This window comes from Pectinophora gossypiella, unplaced genomic scaffold (assembly GCF_024362695.1).
Source record: "Pectinophora gossypiella unplaced genomic scaffold, ilPecGoss1.1 Pgos_33, whole genome shotgun sequence".
Classification (NCBI taxonomy): Eukaryota; Metazoa; Arthropoda; class Insecta; order Lepidoptera; family Gelechiidae; genus Pectinophora; species Pectinophora gossypiella.
Genome location: NW_026063243.1, coordinates 104173 through 122240, shown reverse-complemented (window position 1 = coordinate 122240; position 18068 = coordinate 104173). Strand labels below are relative to the sequence as shown.

General features: G+C 47.1%; 3 protein-coding genes across 3 annotated transcripts; 1 reads left to right on the top strand and 2 right to left on the bottom strand.

Annotated features, from left to right (window-relative positions):
* Positions 1–2375: 2375 nt before the first annotated feature.
* On the bottom strand, positions 2376–2912 carry LOC126381010 (uncharacterized). Its single transcript, XM_050030567.1, has one exon. The coding sequence runs from the start codon at positions 2910–2912 to the stop codon at positions 2376–2378; it is 537 nt and encodes a 178-aa protein (XP_049886524.1).
* Positions 2913–4308: 1396 nt separating this feature from the next.
* LOC126381009 (lysine-specific demethylase 6B-like) lies at positions 4309–6366 on the bottom strand. Its single transcript, XM_050030566.1, has one exon. It carries the CDS (start codon positions 6364–6366, stop codon positions 4309–4311), a length of 2058 nt encoding a protein of 685 aa, XP_049886523.1.
* Positions 6367–9931: 3565 nt separating this feature from the next.
* LOC126381027 (E3 SUMO-protein ligase ZBED1-like) lies at positions 9932–12390 on the top strand. The gene is made up of 2 exons (XM_050030583.1): positions 9932–10041; positions 10419–12390. Exon 2 carries the CDS (start codon positions 10424–10426, stop codon positions 12362–12364), a length of 1941 nt encoding a protein of 646 aa, XP_049886540.1. The 5' UTR covers positions 9932–10041; positions 10419–10423; the 3' UTR covers positions 12365–12390.
* Positions 12391–18068: the final 5678 nt, after the last annotated feature.

The window sequence follows — 18068 nt, the reverse complement described above, 5'->3', positions numbered from 1 at the left end:
TCAAGAGCCGATGTCTTAAGTAAAACAAATAACTTAACCGAGATGGTAAGTCCTCGCAATTCTTCGTGCATATTTTTGCACCAACTTTGTGATAACCTCGAGGTCCTTGTTTTCAGCAACATCACTGAAATCCCATCGCCGAAGGTCCAGTGGGTGGGTTTAGGTTTCATCCGAGCGATGCCCAACTATCCCGGATGAACCTGTAAGTTATTTTCTTTGTTTTGCACTCGTGAGTTGCCTTGCCACGCTGTCAGCTGAACCACATGCTAATCATTGCCATTCCTTGTTGCAGATGGGGTTTTTAAAGTTTTGAGTTTTTAATTGTTTTAACGTCTTTAAAGTTTTAACGTTTTAATTTTCTAACGTTTTGCAAGTTTTAATCTAAGAAGAAGTTTATGATTGGATCAGACTATTTCAACAAATTTTGTGAATGAAGATTGCTACTGTTTTCTTCTGCGTTTGCAAGTTATTTCAAGCTTCATTTCGGCGGAGCTTGCCTTGGTTGTTTGCACGTCGAAGCTTTCCTTTGTGCGGCGCGCATGTGGATGTGCCGCGCCTCTCCTTTTGTCAACACACCGGATAAGGCCCGGTGAAGGTCTGCGAGGTTGACCGGTGGACGTGCAGCCCGCCAGCTGCGTAACAGTTGGCCCGCTGCGCCGCCATCGTCCAGCACGCCCTGGCCTGAGCCGGCCTCAACTCATCACCTGTACGGTATTCCGGAACGCCTCAGGTAGGCCTGATAGTCGGAGGTCCTCGAGTAAGTGAGGTGCCTACGGGTGTACGGACAGTGTTTTTAAATATAGTGATATCCCATGGTTGTTACGGAGTGACAATTAACCTGACGGACCAAAGCGCGACCTGTCTCCCTCCATAGGGTTTTTACCTGCCCATGGTTGTACTTTAATAATTACACAGAGTTACAAAATCAAACTTTTTTTTTGTTGCATGAAGTTTTTCAACTGTTGTTTACTAATTTAGGTACGCTGATTTCAAATCTAGCCTCAGATTGTTTGTAGCAGCTCTAGTTATTGAGATACAGGTACCCTCTTTAATTTACATGAGTTGTCGTTAGTTTCTATCAATAGCGGAGTAACTTAACTTGTTTATGTATAATTTTCATTATGTCTTCCTCAAGAAGGACGTGTTTAGATAATCCTGAATGTTTTTGGGTTATTTGTGGAGAACATATCTTCAAAAAATTCCGTTTGAATGTGTCGAACTTTGTTAAAAAAGCGTACTTGGACTACTTTGGGTTTCCGTTGCCGACAAATACTAAACCCTGGATACCAAGTTTGGTATGTAAAAATTTTGTTGAGTCTTTGCGACTATGGGCAAACAAAAAAAGGCCCACATTTAAATACAAAACTCCTATGATTTGGCGCGAACCATCCAACCATCATGACGACTGTTATTTCTGTGTTACGAAAATCATAGGAATAAACCATAAAAAATGCGCTAAGTGGTTGTATCCAAACTTAAAATCTGCCATAAGACCAGTCTTGAGTAAGTATTAGTGACAATTCAACACCAGAGCAGCCATGTCGACGACGTCAAAACGACGACAGTGGTAGTGACAGTGATTTTGATTGTTTCGGTAGTCCCCGACCACTAAATTAAGATAATCTAAACGATCTGATCAGAGAGATGACAGCTTTCGAGAAATATGCATGGGAGGAGTTTGTTTGGGTAGTGAGGAATTTTTTGGGCAATAGGAAGTCTGACGGCTAGATTCAACACGTTGAACAGTTGCTGATACACTTCCAGCGGCTTGGATGCAACATGAGCATTAAGCTTCATTACCTTCATAGCCATCTAGACTATTTTCCTGAACATCTCGGTGACCTAAGCGAATAACAAGGAGAGCGCTTTCACCAGGATATTCTCACTATGGTAGAGAGATATCAGGGGCACTGGAATGAAAATATGATGGCTGATTATTGTTGGAGCATTCAAAAAAGTACTCGTAATACATCTCATGCTAGAAAATCCAAAAAAAGGAAATTTTATTCAGTTTAAATATATTTTATATTTTTTTAAACACTTATAATATGCATTTTCAATGAAAAACCCAGTCACTTCATAACTCCAAAACTAAAGCTGCTATATAAAAACTGTGTATATTTTTAAAATCAGCGTGGAAAAACTATTCAGATTCATGTAAAAAATCTCATGCAACAAACATGCTGTTTTCCAGTGTTATAATTGTAAAATATACATTGTACAAATTCAAGGGAGTTTTCTTTGTCTCATGCTCACCGGTCTATAACATCTAGCTGTGCCCTTCAGGTAAACACCACTTTATAAATTTTCTGAAACATATCAGTATTTTAACACCATTTCCTATTTACCTACCTTGTCTATAGGTAAGCAAAAATCTAGTGTTTCACAAGGAGTGCGAGTGCGTCTAGTTTCGACTTGCTTCTGAAACTGTCACTGACAACTAGTACGGAACGGACATGGGATGGTAGGAGGTTCATCCACATCATGCGCAGTGTGTCGTCGGAAATCTTGTTGTGCGCCAGCTCTTTCATTTTCCTTAGCAGGTGAGTAGGTTTCTGATCGCCTAATTCCATTTCGGAAAGCAGCTGTTGCAGTTGGCGCTCTTCGGATTCCTCGTAGACGGAGATAAGACGGGCTTTCAGGGCGTCGTATGGCTTCTCGTCAGGCATATGGTAGAGGAGATCAGCGACTTGCTCAATGTCGTGTTTTTCAAGTTGAGCGACGACCATCTGGGCAAGCTCCTTCTGGCCTTTCTTCAGCTCGTGGGTGACAGCTTCGAAACTTATGAACCATAGTCGTACTCGGTCGCGCCAGAACTTCGGAATTCTCATTTGCAGCGAAATAGCGGAGATTTCTTTCGTCGGTCCTGCTTCGTCGGCTCGTTGCGTCTCTTTAGTAATTGGAGATTCCATCGTGATGAAACTTGCAGGGTTGCAGTAGCAGGAAGGTGCGCAGATTCAGACTCGGTGGTCACCAGTGTAGGTGTAATGGGGTCTTACACCTAGCAAATAAAAGACTCCATTTGCGTAGTGAAATGAATTGTGTTTTTACTCGTAAATCTTCTCACGCGCCCTCTTGTGGGCACGAGGAGTCTTCCGGGCTCTTTGGAGCCCCTGCAGAGGTGTCTGTCGCAGCTGGTTGCGACCAGCCGGGGTTGGGGTGCCTTGCTGGCGCGGCTTGGTGCACCGTCATGGTGCTGGGTGGCCATTCTGCGGCTTAGGTGCTGCGATGGCCTGTCTGCATTTTTCTGACGGCGTGCTCGGCTTTGAATGACGACACGAAGAAGGCCGCGTCGTCCGCGAAGAGGCCTAGCTGGGCCTGGCCCTCCACCGGGATGTCGTCCGTGTAGAGGGCGTACAGTGCTGGGGACAGGCACGATCCCTGAGGGACACCGGCTCTTATGGGCCGCTCTGTTGAGGTGGCGTCTTCCACCGCCACCACAAATTTCCTCCCCTCGAGGAAGGCCGCGATGACTTTTACAAGTCTCCTCGGTACTGGTGACCTCGACAGCTTGTACAGCAGTCCCTCATGCCATTTCAGTCCCTCTTTCCACGTCTTCGGCCGATGAGACTGGGCCGGTGTGGGATTTCTCCTCCAGCTCCGTGATGAAAGTCTCCCAGTCGATGACGGTGCGGCTTCGGGGTGCTTGTACCCTGGTGGGGAGTTCGTTCAGGGTAAGCAGGACCGGTCGGTGATCGGAGGGGAGGTCTGGAAGGACCTCCGGATGTGGCGGCGTGCGTAGACCTCGGCTCACCACTATGTCCAGCACATCACACGTGCCCCAGGTGTTGTAGTGTGTGGGCTGGGTGGGGCCTGCGACGTCGAAGTCTTCGTCTTGGGCTAGCCTCGCGAGTTTCCTCCCTGCCTCGTTCCGGGCACGCGAGTTCCAGGCCTGGTGTTTCGCGTTGAGGTCCCCCGCGAGGATAGTGGGCATCGGTCCGTTTAGCAGGTCTGCGAAAAAGGAGACGTCAAGTAGGTCATTAGGCGGCCTGTAGACCGCGAAAATGCGTAGGTCACTGCCGTTCACTTGTACGTCGATCCCGAGAGCATAGTGATCTTGATACTGCCCGGGGTCGACGGGTTGGTGGACAATGGTCCTACGCACTAACACGGCCAAGCCCCTGTAGGGCTTACCATCGGGAGCCACCTCGTCCTTCCTATAGGTAATGAATCCAGGCGCCTTGAGGTTGGTGTTGCTTCGCAAGTGAGTTTCTCCTATTAACATAATATCAACGTTTTGCTCCTTCAGAAAGTTGCGGAGCAGAAGTATTTTACCTTTTAAGGTCTGGGCGTTCCAGTGTACTATTCTCAGCGACTTATGCATTGCGGAGCGTTGATGTTGTGGCTGCGCTGAGAATAGTAGACGCGGTTCCGGGGGTCGCCAGAAGCGCCCGCCTGCCTCAGGCGAGCAAGGCGTCGATCTCCGGGGCCGGTGTGACGTTGGCTGAGGTGGGGGGGGGGGGGCGCCGTCGGTCCGTGCGGGCCGGGCAACCCTGCTGGTTTGGCTTTTCCTTTTTTCTTTTTCTTCCCCTTCCCCCCGCGCGGTCGCGGCGGTTGGTTAGGGGCGGGCTGCTTGGTGGTCGCAGGTCTGGCTGGGGCCATCAGGGAGCCGGGGGTCGCCTCGGTTACTGAGGCTGATGCTGTCGGGGCCTGGGGTTGGAAGCGTCTTCTTGTAGTATTTGCGGCGGCGGGAGCTGTAGCCCGGGTACGGGCCACCGTGGTTGCCCTCTTGTTCCTGGCCTCCCGCTGGAACACAGGGCAGCTCGTGTGGTTGGCGGGGTGCGGCCCCTTGCAGTTCACGCAAGTGGGCAGGTCCTCCTTCGGGCGTGGGCAGTCGCTGGCCGCGTGTCCCTCTCCGCAACGGACACAGGCGATGGGGCGGTGGCAGTTATGTGAGGAGTGCCTGAAGCCCTGGCAGCGGTGGCACTGCGCTGGGCCCCTCTTACCCCTCCAAGCTTCAATTTTTATTCCCGGCATACAAAGTAGCTCCGTTACGTCGTAGATGCCGGGGGCGGGCTCTGGAGAGCGCGACAGCTGGGCGAAGTATATGCACCCGGGGCGCCCCTCCCTGGCGCGAATACTTTTCACATACTCGCACGAGTACCCTTTCTCCTCGATTGCCTGACGGATCTCCTCCGTGTCCGTCTCCACTGGGAGGCCCCTTATAGCGACCTTCAGCTTTTTCTCCTCCGGGAGGGCGTATGAAAACCAAGAGATGTTTGTTTTGGTTTCAAGTTGTGTGAGGTAGTTTTGAATACAACGATATTCACCCTCGTCGGTAGGAGAAAAGCGCACCCCGTTTCCGAAAGGGCGCGCGTTCGGGGGCCTTCCCAGTGATTGGGCTATGGTTTTAAAATGCTTCGCCCAGTCTGGGAGGTGCTCCACCACTAGTGGTGGGTATCTGGGCTGTTTGGCGGCACTTTGTGAGGGTTGAGTGGTATGTCCGATAGTCGGCGGGGCAGCAGATGTTGAAGGGGTAGGCGGAGGTTGTGGTGCGGCCGTGGGGGGCCTAACAGGTTTGGCCGCAGTAAGTGGCCGAGCAGCCGTGCGGCCGGTCGTGCTGGGCGGCGGCGACGTCGGTGGGGTGCGGAACTGGTCTTGAGAATTGACTTTGGGGGTAGGCATGGAAATTTGCTTACCCCTTATCCTCGGATCCCGTTGGGCGAGTGGCTGCGACGTTGTTGGAGTTTGTTCGGGCAGCGGCGGTCTTGGCTTCGCTACCGGGGTGGGCAGCGAGCTCGGAGGCTGCGTGTTGGGCTCCTCCTCTTCATCCTGCGGTGCGGGTGCAGGCGGTGAGGGGCGGGGTAGGCTTCCCGTGCTTAGGGAGCGCTGGTGGGCTTCGGGTGACTGTTGGGTGCGGCGGGGGGGGGGGGGGGGGGGGGGGGGGGGGCGGCAGAGCCGCCAGAGTTCCGCACAGTGCCTCTTGTGGGCGGAAGCGGCGTCCTCGCTGAATCGCCTCTTGCGGGTTGCAATGGGCGCAGGCGGCAGAGAGAAGGGTAGTTGGGCCTGCAGTTCTAGTGCTGCTAGATCATGTGCGGCCAACTCCTCGGTATCTCCTAAACCAAACTCCATGATTCGCACGTATGTCGCCATCCAGCGGAGCATCCCGTCCGATAACAGAGAAGCCCTCTGTAACCTAGCCAAGATTACAAGGTCCTTCTCATATCGTTCCCGGGGTGACTCCGCCGCATGGCGAAACGGCGATGCTGGGGGTTGGGTTGAACCCGATGATGGTGTCGGGGGCGGGTGCGCTGGGGCAGGTGCCGGTGATGGTGGTGGCATCTGCTCTCTGGACGGAGGCTTGCTGGCGGTAGCAAGCGGCGTGGCGCGCGCGGGGGTGGGGGGGGGGGGGGTCGGTCCCTCCATGGCGGATCGGGCGAAATTGCCTTGACGCGACAGTTCTGGCGGGTTGACAGACTGCCTGTCGCCGTGGATCCTTGCCCGGGGCTTGCCGCTGGTGGCAGACCGGGTTCGGACACACGGAGGGGCGAGTCAACCGCGCCGGCCTAGTGAGAAAAGGCAATCCCCGCTAGTGGGTAGTCAGAAAAAGATCGACTACCCACTAGGTCGAACTCGCGGAGAATGGTTGCTCAGCAACCACCCGCGAATTCTCGCGTACAAAAACTAATGCTGTCCGAGCGTAAAGGTCGAGAGAAATGGCGTACGGCGCATCCAACTCATACACAGTAGCAAGGCAAGGCAGTCCAATTGTGTTTTTATGGTTGGTTGCTTCTTCTCGTCGCGGGCGAAGCCCGCGACGGGGAGACGCCCTCGGGGCTATGCCCCCTTGGCGTGGTCGCACTCGCCGCCCGCGAAAGCGGGCGTGGCACGGGGGTGGGTCACGGCGGGCGAGATCGCCCCTCCGTGAGCCCGATGGTGTGTCAGTCCGTGGAGCCGCTAGCGAGGTCGAGCCCACCGGGTGATTCCCCGTTGGGGGAGGCCCAGTGAGCGCCCGTCAGCTAGCGGTGGTGTCAGGTCCGGTGAGCTGCTCCGTTGCCGGGGCAGCTGGTGTCGAGTCGGCTGGAGGGGGGGAGAGGACTGCGTCAACTCATCCCCCGGGGGGTGGCCACGATCCTAACTACTCGACGGGGAGTAGTGGATGTGGGCAGCCCCTGTCCAGTCTGGTAGTTGTGGTCAGTGCCCACCGGTGAGTTGACCCAGCAGTGAAGCCAGGCCTCCCACGATGATGGGCACTGGGTCAGTCCTAGAGCGGATGGCGGCTAGGATGTTGTGGAGCAGCTGTATGGTCTGCTCCAGCACTTCCAGCTTCTCGCTGGAGGGAGCTGGGGGTGCCTCCGCTCGGGGCCTCGCCTTCTTCCCCTTGGGAGGGGCGGCGGCTGCTGTTTCTGACGTAGAGGGCTGCGGCGGGACGGGTTCCACGGCGATGGGCTCGGCGGTGGTGGTGGCAGTGGGGGCAGGGGTAGCCCTTTTACGGGCGCGCCTCTGCCTTTGCGGTTTGGGCCCGTTTGGGCCGTTCGCCGCGGCCATGAGCGAGCTCCTCGCTGTCGGTTCGCTGCTCGGGTCCACAATGGAGGTCGCAGGTGCAGCTCTTCTTGCACTGGTCAAGGGCGCGGTGCCTGCCCTTGTGTTGCGCAACTCGCGCGACTTCACAGGGCAAGAAGGGCTGTTGGCAGGGTGTGCACCTCCGCAGTTGCAGCACGTGGCCGGTATCTCCCGGGGTCGCTGGCAGTCCTTCGCTGCGTGGCTTTCGCCACAGCGAACGCAGGCCGCCGGGCGGTGGCAGTTGTGGCTACTGTGCCGAAACTGCTGGCAGCGATGACATTGAGGAGCTCCTTTTCGTCCCCTCCAGGCTTCAATTTTGATACCGGGCATACAGAGTAGCTCGGTGGTGTTGTATATAGACTGGAAGCCCAGTGTCCGCCGGATCTCCACGAAGAAGATACCGCCCACCCTGCCCTGGATGGGACGGATGTACTGGGGGTCGAAACCGCGTCTGCGCAGCTCCTCCTCCAGTTCGGCGATATTGGTCTCCACGGGCAGGCCTTTGATGGCCAGCTTCAGGGCGCGTTCCGCCGGGGGGGCGTAGGCGAACCAGGAGAGTCCCGTCGCTTTTTCCAGGCCGGCAAGGTAGCGCTGGTAAAGCCGGAACTCTTCATTGGTCTTCGCCATAAAACGCACACCCTTCCCGTACGGGCGCGCGTTGGGGACGTGGCCGAGCACCTCCCGCAGCTTGCGGAAGTGGTGCGGCCAGTCGGGCAGCTGGTCCACCACGATGGGCGGTATCTTCCTGCTCGCTGGGGCGAGCGGCGGTTGCAGTTGGACAGGCTTCGGTGAAGGCGTGGGCATCGTCCGGGGGGACGGACGCGGGGGCGCGTGCGGTGGCGAGTCCGGATTTGTGTTTAGGACGGCCGCATATGAGCGCGGCGGCGTCTTCTCCGACTCGAACGGGTTGTTGCTTGCGAACGAGCGCGGCGGCGTTGTCTCCATGTCCAGTAAGGGCATGGAGAGTGCGACGGGCGGAGTGGTTCTCACGCCGGGTTTCGTTGGTGGCCGCTGTGGCGGCGTCACGGTCCTCTTCTCCGCGGGCCCTGCTCTCGGGAGTCGAGGCATGGGCAGCGGGAACGAGGCCAGTCGCACGCCTGCACTGTTGAGGCGCGGTGGAGGCGGTGGAGTGTCGGCGGCGATAGGTTGGGTGACGACGCGGGTGCGCACGAATGTGCGGGCCCTCCGCTTCGTCACGCCGGCGGTCGGGGGAGCCATCCTTGCTCTGCTCACCCCGTTACAGTGTGGGCGCGATGGGGCTGTCCACTTGTGCGAAACCTAGCGGTCCGCCAGGCAGCGCACACGTTATCACTCCCTCCCCGGTGAGACCCGCTGGTGGGAGGCCGGGGGTGGGTAGGAGTGATAACGGTGTTACCCTTTGGAGCCGCGGAATCTGGAGGGTATTTTTGAATAAAATACCCCCCCCCTGCTTCTTCTTCTCGTCAGGCAGCGGTGTGTGGGTGGACGGAGAAAACTTCGGCTTCCGTGCGCATCCGAGTGGACAGAGCGAGTGTCTGTGTTTTTATTTTCGAAATACCTAATTATATGTACAAAATGTGTACGCAACTAGTCGTAGGTTTGCGCAGTATAAAATTATTATCTCCCAATTAAAATAAGTATAATTTAAATCAAAATTTGCAGTACGCGCATGCGCGGCGCAATGTTCCTCTGCGCCCGCGCGTCGCTTTCCACCCCGGAAACTTTGCGCGAGCGATAAATACGACCGGCCTGACCGCGTCTCGGTTTTGCTCGTCGCGGCGTCGAAGAGTGCGGACGTGCGCGGAGCGCGCCGCTACAGTTGCAACTGGATATTGCAAAATTCCCACGGGAATGGGAGTTAGCGGGAAAAAACATTTGTATAATAAAATCTAAACCGCGTAAGATAGATGTTTTCAATCTAGCATGTTTAGCGTTAGGGGTAGGTAGTACTCGCTAATATAGTGTGCGACGTTGACGGCGGGTTGAAATAAAATTCCGTTATAACGATCACACACTAAAAGTTTATTGCACACGATACAAGACACGGCACAATAGGCAAAAGCACAGAAGGAAAGTAAGAGAACAACTAGAAGAGTTAAAATATTACGAGCGTAAGCGCGAGAGATCTACGTTGCATACAAAGCGTCATGCACATTCGATTTTTTCAAATATCGATATATCGTTCATAAACATCGATGTTTTAACATCGATGTTGAAACCCAAAACATCGGCGATATATCGTTCTTCATGAACGATGTTTTATGAACGATGTTTTAGCATTGCGCCATCTATCCGTCCCGTCCGTGATCTACAGCTACACGCATAAACCTCTCTCAGTCACAAGCGTAGATTTTTGTATTTAGCGTCTCGTTTACTCTGCATTTACTGCTGTCTACTGATTTTTTAGGTTGGCAATACTGTCGACGGGACAGGTGGCCATTGTTTTGTTTGTTGCTTGACGTTAACCACATCATCATTCATCTCATCATAGTCTTAAACGAATGGAGTGAAGTAAATATACTTAACTGTGGTAGATAAACTCAACTGTGTATTGCGAACGTAAGTACCTATCATTTCAATAATATAATTATACTCGATTTCATTGTTTTAGTTTAAAAAAGTAGTTAGCAAAGGTAAACGTTTATTTATAGGTTATATTTCTGAGTCTGTTGTTCTTGTCGTAATCTATTGTGTTTTCGTCAGTTTCAAAATATTATTTGTTTATATTACTTAAAGTTACCTAAGTTAAGTAAGTTCCTCCCGATTTCCAGTTGTTTTTATTACACACTATTCTTACGAAAATTTTGTCAAGAAAATAGTGATGGGATGTGTTCGATATTAAACGTCGATGATAATCGAACATTTACATGAACATGAACTATTATTTACTAATTACAATATGACTAATTAATTCTTAAAATTGTTTTTCTTTACAGGTAAAATGCCAGCTAATAAAAAAAAAAGTAAAATTTGGAATTATTTCAAGAAAAATGATAATGACAAGGAAGCGGTTTGTAAATTTTGCAATAAAAACCTGAGAACGTCAGGTAATACTTCTAATATGCGGAGTCATCTAGAAAAGGTACATCCAGAGTTTATTCAGGATCTAGTAGCAGAGGAGCCAGTTCAAAAGAAAAATAAGACATGTGATGACATAAACGAAGACGTTCAAACTGAACAACCCATAGCAAGTACTAGTACTTCTGCGGATGTCGATTCCAATTATATTCCTGATACAGTCAGTTATTTTAATAGCAGTTCAAGTGATACAAAAAGTATACAAAAATCTCAAAAACAACAAAATGTCAAAGATTTATTTAATAATATTAAAAGCATATCAAATGTTGAAGGTAACAAACATAAAAAAGTCACTGAATCAATTGTGAATTTCATCATCATGGACCATAAACCGTTTTCAGTTGTAGAAGGAAAGGGATTTACACAACTAATGAAGGAAGTTATGCCTTTGTATAAAATCCCTTCAAGAGAAACATTTAAAAAACGTATAGACGAAAAATATGAGGCCATGTCAGAAGTTTTCAAAAAATATATAAAAGAAGCAAACCATTACTGTATTACATATGACATATGGACTGAGACAATGCAAAATAAGTCATTTATTGGAGTCACCATACACTTTTTAGAAAATTCTAAACTTACGAGCGGATCTCTGGGAGTTTTTGAACTATTTGAAAGACATACAGCTGAATACGTACAAAAGAGACTTACAGATATTTTCCAGGAATGGAATATTTCAACTGATAAAGTAACTGCTGTAGTAACTGATAATGACAGCACGGTTATAAAAGTAAATAAAGATATGTTTGGTGAAAAAAAGATAATACCTTGTTTTGCTCACACCGTGAATTTAGTTGTCATGAATTCATTGGATAAATCTAAAATTGCATCTACGATCATAAGCAAAGTACGTGAAATTGTAAAATTCATAAAACGCAGTGTCAATGCTAGTGACGAACTGCGCAAAAAGCAAAGGGAAAATGGAACGAAGGAAGGCCAGACAAAGAAACTAATACTTGACGTTCGTACGCGATGGAATTCCACATATTATATGTTGGAACGTTTTATGGACTTAGTTGCAATGATTGGCGCGATATTGTTATGTCGTTCAGATGCGCCACCAATGGTAACTTCAAGCGAAGTAGGCTGTCTGCGCGAAATTATTCAACTCTTGCAACCCTTTGAAAGATTGACAAAAGAAATTTGTGGGCAAAATTATATTACAGCGAGTAAAGTCATTCCTCTCGTAAGCTGCTTACGGGATATGTTAGAAAAATATTCACCATCATTTGAAAGCACCCTGTCATTAAAAGCAGAAATTGAAAAGGAAGTTTCAAAGAGATTTGACAAATTAGAGCAATGTTCATCGTTGGCTATTGCTACTGCCTTAGATCCTCGTTTCAAGCTAATTCATTTTAAAGATGCTACTGCGAAGGGAAAAGTTATAAATTACATAAACAATTATTTACTGAGTAATTTAAATAATGCAGCAAGTGAGTCTTCTGATGAATCGGAAAAAGGCGATAACGAAGGCGACATATGGAGCTATCATAAAGTATTGACGCATAACAACATTAAAAATAAAACGAAAGATAAAACTAAAGCAGAAACAGAATTTCATATGTACATGTCATCACCTGTTACTCCTGTAAAGGGAGATCCTTTGGAGATGTGGGATGACATGAAGGGATTATTTCCCGGACTTCATGGCCTAGCTATGATCTATTTACTTATAGTGGCAACTTCGGTACCCAGTGAGCGGTTATTCTCAGAAGCTGGAGCTACAATTACCCAGGAGAGGAACCGTTTACTGGGCACCAGGTTGTCAAAATTGTTATTTTTAAATTCTATTTTAAGGAAATAAGTAAAATAAAAACTATGCTTGATTAATTCTGGTTTTCTGTTAAAAATAAATAAATATTACATAAAAATATATTAATAAATGTGTATAAATAATATATTATAAACCCATCTCACAATATCGAAAAAAAATCGATATATCGATCATAAACGTCGATATTTTTAACATCGATGTTTCACTTTTGAAAATATCGATATTCTAATATCGATGTTTTTTTATGAGCGATGTTGCATCCCTAGTTCGCTGCGGCGGCCGACGCGCGCGCGCCGCGCCCCAAGTGGGAGGAGGCGGTACGCGGCGCGCGGGCGGCGCGCAACCTGCCTAACTAGTTTAGCGCGCGGCGCGTATATATCTAATAACAAAACTCGGTACGCTTGTCCGTTTGTGAACTGATTTTGTACATATCTAAATTATTATTTTAACATTTAATTTACTTTTTACTATAATAGTTTAATTATATAAAACTATGTATATTTTATTCTTACTATTTGTACATTGTAAAATATATATAATATAATAATAATAATATAATAAAATAATCGTGCAGAATTGATTATTTTCACTCATTTGAACTGTTGCTGAGCGGAATGTGTCCGGATTATGATCATACTCTACTTCTTGGTGATTTCAACACATGCCTCCATAAAGAGGACTCTCGGGCAGATGCGCTAAAAGGCATAATCACCTCTCTTGGTCTCAATATACTACCTCTTTCCCCTACCCATCATGCTCCAGGATGCACACCCTCACTTTTGGACCTTATGATAGTCTCCGATATCTCTAACGTTGCTTCATTTGGACAATTTGATGCCCCATTCTCCTATCATGATCTTGTTTTTCTCTCTTATAAACTTCGTCTCCCTAAGTCGAAGGTCAAATATCTCTTCTTGCGTAGTTTTAAGGGTGTTGACTCTGAGGCGCTGCGGCAGGATGCGGCGGGCACGGACTGGTCTCCGGTGTTTCTCAGTGCCAGTATTGATGAGAAGGTTAATATTTTTAATTCTATTTTATGTGGGATCTATGATGTCCATGCGCCTGTTAAACGTGTCAAAGTTAAACATCTGCCTGCACCGTGGTTGACTCAGGAGATACGTGATGTTATGGTTCAGCGTGATAAGGCGAGACTCAGGTACAAAAGATGTCCTAACCACCGTAACTATGATGTTTTTCGTAAGCTGCGGAATCGATGCAACAGGATGTGTAGAGATGCTAAAAGACGTCACATACACTCTACTATTCAGGACTCCAATCCTGCTCAGGTTTGGAAGTTCCTCCGATCGCTGGGTGTTGGAAAACCTACTGAGTGTGTCCCTGGTAATGTCGACTTAAATGCCTTAAATAACCATTTTTCCTGTCCCCCGGTTAACTTGGAGGACAATATTAGACTGACCACGCTTCAGCAACTACGAAATGCTCCTAAACCTAAATGCGATCCCTTCAGTTTCAGTTCTGTTGCACTGAGTGATGTTAAGAAGACGCTCCTTTCTATCACTTCCAATGCCGTGGGCGATGATAAAATATGTTTGCAGATGATACGTCTGATTATAGACGAAGTGCTGCCTGTCATCACTCATCTGCTGGAGCATTCTTTGACTTCGTGCTCGTTTCCTACGGCGTGGAAAAAAGCCCTTCTTATTCCACTTCCTAAAACCTCTAATCCTTTGTCGTTTTCCCAATTCCGTCCTATTTCCATTTTACCCGTCCTATCCAAAGCCTTAGAGAGCATAGTTCATGGTCAACTTAGCTCATATCTGGTCAAAAACAACCTGCTTAACCCCTTTCAGTCTGGTTTTCGTCCTGGCCACAGTACAGTTACGGCACTGGTTAAAGTTACAGATGACATCCGACATGCTATGGAGCAGAGGCAGCTCACTCTGTTAACCCTTCTTGACTTTAGCTGTGCCTTCAACTCAGTTGACTTTGATGTGCTTCTAGGTATCCTCCAGTCTCTTAACATATCTCCTCTGGTAATAGAATGGTTTGATTCTTATTTGAGAGGTCGCTGGCAGTGCGTTTGCATCGATGGCATAATGTCTGACTGGTGTAAGCTATCTGCTGGAGTTCCTCAAGGTGGCGTGCTATCTCCCTTACTTTTTTCCATTTTCATAAACTCAATCACTAAGGTCATATCATCTCACTACCATCTATATGCTGATGATCTGCAGCTTTACTCTCATTTTATGGTTGACGAAGTTGCTACCGCTGTTGCTGCCATGAATGATGACCTGTGCTGTATTGGCAAGTGGGCTGAATCTTTTGGACTGATTGTTAATCCGACTAAATCACAGGTCATTATTATTGGTAGTAGACAGATGTACAAGCGTCTTCGCAATTTGGATCTACCACCTGTTATATTTAATGGTACACCACTACAATACACTGAGACTGTCAAAAATCTCGGCCTGCTGCTGGATTGTAATTTGTCGTGGACCTCCCACATCAATCAAGTCAGCAGAAAAATGCATGGCGCATTCCACTCGTTGAAGTGTCTTCAGAGTTATCTTCCCCTTAAAACTAAAATATCTCTTGCTCAAACCCTCTTGCTTCCTATCGTTGACTACGCAGACTCCTGTTTCCTTGATGCTACTGAATAGCTTGTCAATAAGCTTGAAAGACTTCAGAATCTGTGCATTCGTTTCATCTTTGGTCTCCGTAAGTATGATCATGTCTCGGAACACAGAAAACTGTTGAAATGGCTCCCGATCAGGTATCGACGGCGATATCATATCCTTGTTCTCTTGTTTAATATTTTAAATAATCCCTTGACGCCTCAATACATGCGGGAGCGTTTCACATATTTCTCAGCATCTGGTCGTACTCACCGTCCCTTTTACAACTTGCAGCTAAAAACTCCCATCTATACTACACAAATGTACGGTGACTCATTCACCGTGCAGGCTGTCAGGTTGTGGAATGCATTACCAAAGGGCATTCGAGAAGGCGCTGTAGGTAGTTTCAAAAAAAGTTTAAAGAACCATTATTTAAGTCTGATCTGAGTTGCATTAGTTGTATATATATATATTATAGGCATATATATTGATTGTTGTAGTATTTTTATATAATATGTAAGTCTACTTAAATTTATTGTTTATATTTTTATTGTTATTATTATTATTATTTAGTCTTTATATTAGTAGGTATAATTGTTCTTGTAATTTCATAAGATTTGTACGCGTATGTAGGTATGTCTATCTGTAGTATTATACACTGCATGTATCCTTATCGTAGTAGGTCTGCTGGAAGAAATCTCTTTTTTAGAGATAAGCTTACCTGTACTGTCTGATTTCTTTGTGTGTTTCTTTCTGTGTTCTATTGTGTACAAATAAATAAATAAATAAAATAAATAATATAATAATTTATTTATTTCACGAAACATGTCTCATATGTGTTAGTAAACTTATTCTAGATGTTAGTAGCTTTATCTAATATTAGATGCTATGACATGCAAGTCACAGCATCTACGCAGATACGGGCAGTCGAGTCGCGCACTTATCATCGAGAGGGCGGGGTTGCCGCTGCCCCGCACCCTGCGCACCAGAGACGTGCATCGCTTCCTCATAGTCGTATAAAAGCAGTCGACGCGAGCTTCAGCGAACATGCCCGAGGCGCTACAGAAGCGAGGCAGCCGCAATAACACCCTAAAAGCGTTGTTGAACTGGACACGGATAGCGTTGTATGCTTTCTGAGTGAAATTTATGTATATGTTTATTTTAACAATTCCAATATCCTAATTAAAACAAACAAATGTAAAATGCAGGGACACATGCTGTATAATGGAATTCCAGTTATTCCAGACAAAGGACAGATTTGGAATTCCATACCTTTCATGTGGGATTGTTAAATCGCCACACATGCATGCTACGAATAATGCTTTTTTTCGCTCCAATCGCTCGGTGTGAACGGACGTGTCCACTGTTATTTAATTTGCTCTGTGTTTTTGCAAAGTTGCTGTTTTGTGAATTTGTGACCGGAATTTGAAGAACCTCGGACCCTCCTGTTTCTTCTATGGAGGATTGCCGTAAGAGCTGGCGGCCATATTGTTTTTGGTCGGAACTCTCACTTACACACGTGGCCACTCTACTTCGCCGCTTACTTGGGTGAGATTCCGATAAATATTTTATAAAACTTGGAGTTTCGCTTGGGCGCGAACCGGAGACTTCGGTGACTGCAGTCAAGCGCTCTACCGTTGCGCCAAAGCGCAAGTGACGCAGCGACGCTAAATACCTAGTCGCTATCTGCGCCTGTGACGGCACCATTGCTTGCGCCTGCGCTTATAGTTAGAGCAACCGTTTAACAATCAACATGAAATGCATTGCCTGTAATAAAGCCCTAGGCGCCTCTGATTTGATTGCATGTACATTATGTAAAGGCGCTTATCATTACGTATGCGTTAATATAACCAAGGATTATTATCAAAAGAATGCCTCTGAGCTGAAACAAGCTTTTAGTTGCCCGTCTTGCAGGAGTATTGCTCGCCGTAAACGCAATGAGTCTACACCTACCTTTGATGATTCAATGATGTCGTGCGATGATGAAATCACAGGATCTAAAGCGTCAGAGGGCTCCTCTATTCCATTCGAAGCTTTCGAGAGGTTGCTGGAGACCAAACTGGAATCTAGGGTTTTGTGGATTTGATAACGGACAATCTTAAAAGCTACAATCAAGAAGGAAATTAACAAAGCAATCGAAAGTCTGAGAGCTGATTTTACCCAAACCACTGATTTCCTAGCCGAACAGCAGAATGATTTAAAATCTGAACTTACCATATGCTCCAAAAATATTAAAGAACTTGAGTCGGAAAATAATGCTCTACGTGATATAATAAATAAGATGAGCAGCAAACTGACCGTCATTGACAACATGTCGCGGGCAGCAAATCTGGAGATCCACGCCGTGCCTGAATGCAAGAACGAAAACACAGTTACAATCTTCAAAAAAATCTGTGAGGTTACAAATACCCTGGTTGAAGATTCCTCAATTCGGTCATGTCGACGCGTGGCCCAGATGAAGCTATCGGATCGTCCCCGCAACATACTCGTTACTCTAGATACTTCGCGCCAAAGAGACACGGTTATGTCGGCTGTTCACCGCTATAATAAAAACCACCCAAACGCTAATCTCAGTTCTTCGGATCTCGGTATTCCTGGTCCGTCGTGCAAGCTGTATCTTTCGGAACATCTATCCTACGAAATGAAGATATTATACGCCAATGCACGCAAGGTGGCAAATGAGAAAAAGTTCAAATATGTTTGGGTCTGGTTTGGCAAGATTTATGTTCGTCGCGACGAGTCATCAAACGCAATTTTAATCAAGAACATCGAAACCCTTAATAATTTAACTGCTGAACCAGTGGAGTAATTAATGATTGTTGCTGTCTTTTCCTTTATTATTAATTATTAACTCTAATATTGGATTGTTTTTTTCTTGCATTATGGAAATATATTATCAAAATGTAAATAGAATAAGGTCTAAAACAAATGAAGTTCAGCTCAATATACTAAATAACAATTACGATATCATTTGCTTAACTGAAACCAACTTTAACTCTTCTGTATTCGATGATGAAGTTATTGATTATGCAGTACACACTGATCGTATTGAGCGTATACAGAAGAGATTCTTAAAATTGGTATCTTTCCGTCTTCACTTAAATCGCAGTCTCAATTCCTACAATTCATTACTCAACAAATTTCATCTAGCCTCATTG

What these genes read in the sequence shown, in the direction of transcription:
- LOC126381010 (XM_050030567.1), bottom strand. Translation starts at nt 2,912, where the DNA reads ATGGAATCTCCAATTACTAAAGAGACGCAACGAGCCGACGAAGCAGGA.
- LOC126381009 (XM_050030566.1), bottom strand. Translation starts at nt 6,366, where the DNA reads ATGGAGGGACCGACCCCCCCCCCCCCCACCCCCGCGCGCGCCACGCCG.
- LOC126381027 (XM_050030583.1), top strand. Translation starts at nt 10,424, where the DNA reads ATGCCAGCTAATAAAAAAAAAAGTAAAATTTGGAATTATTTCAAGAAA.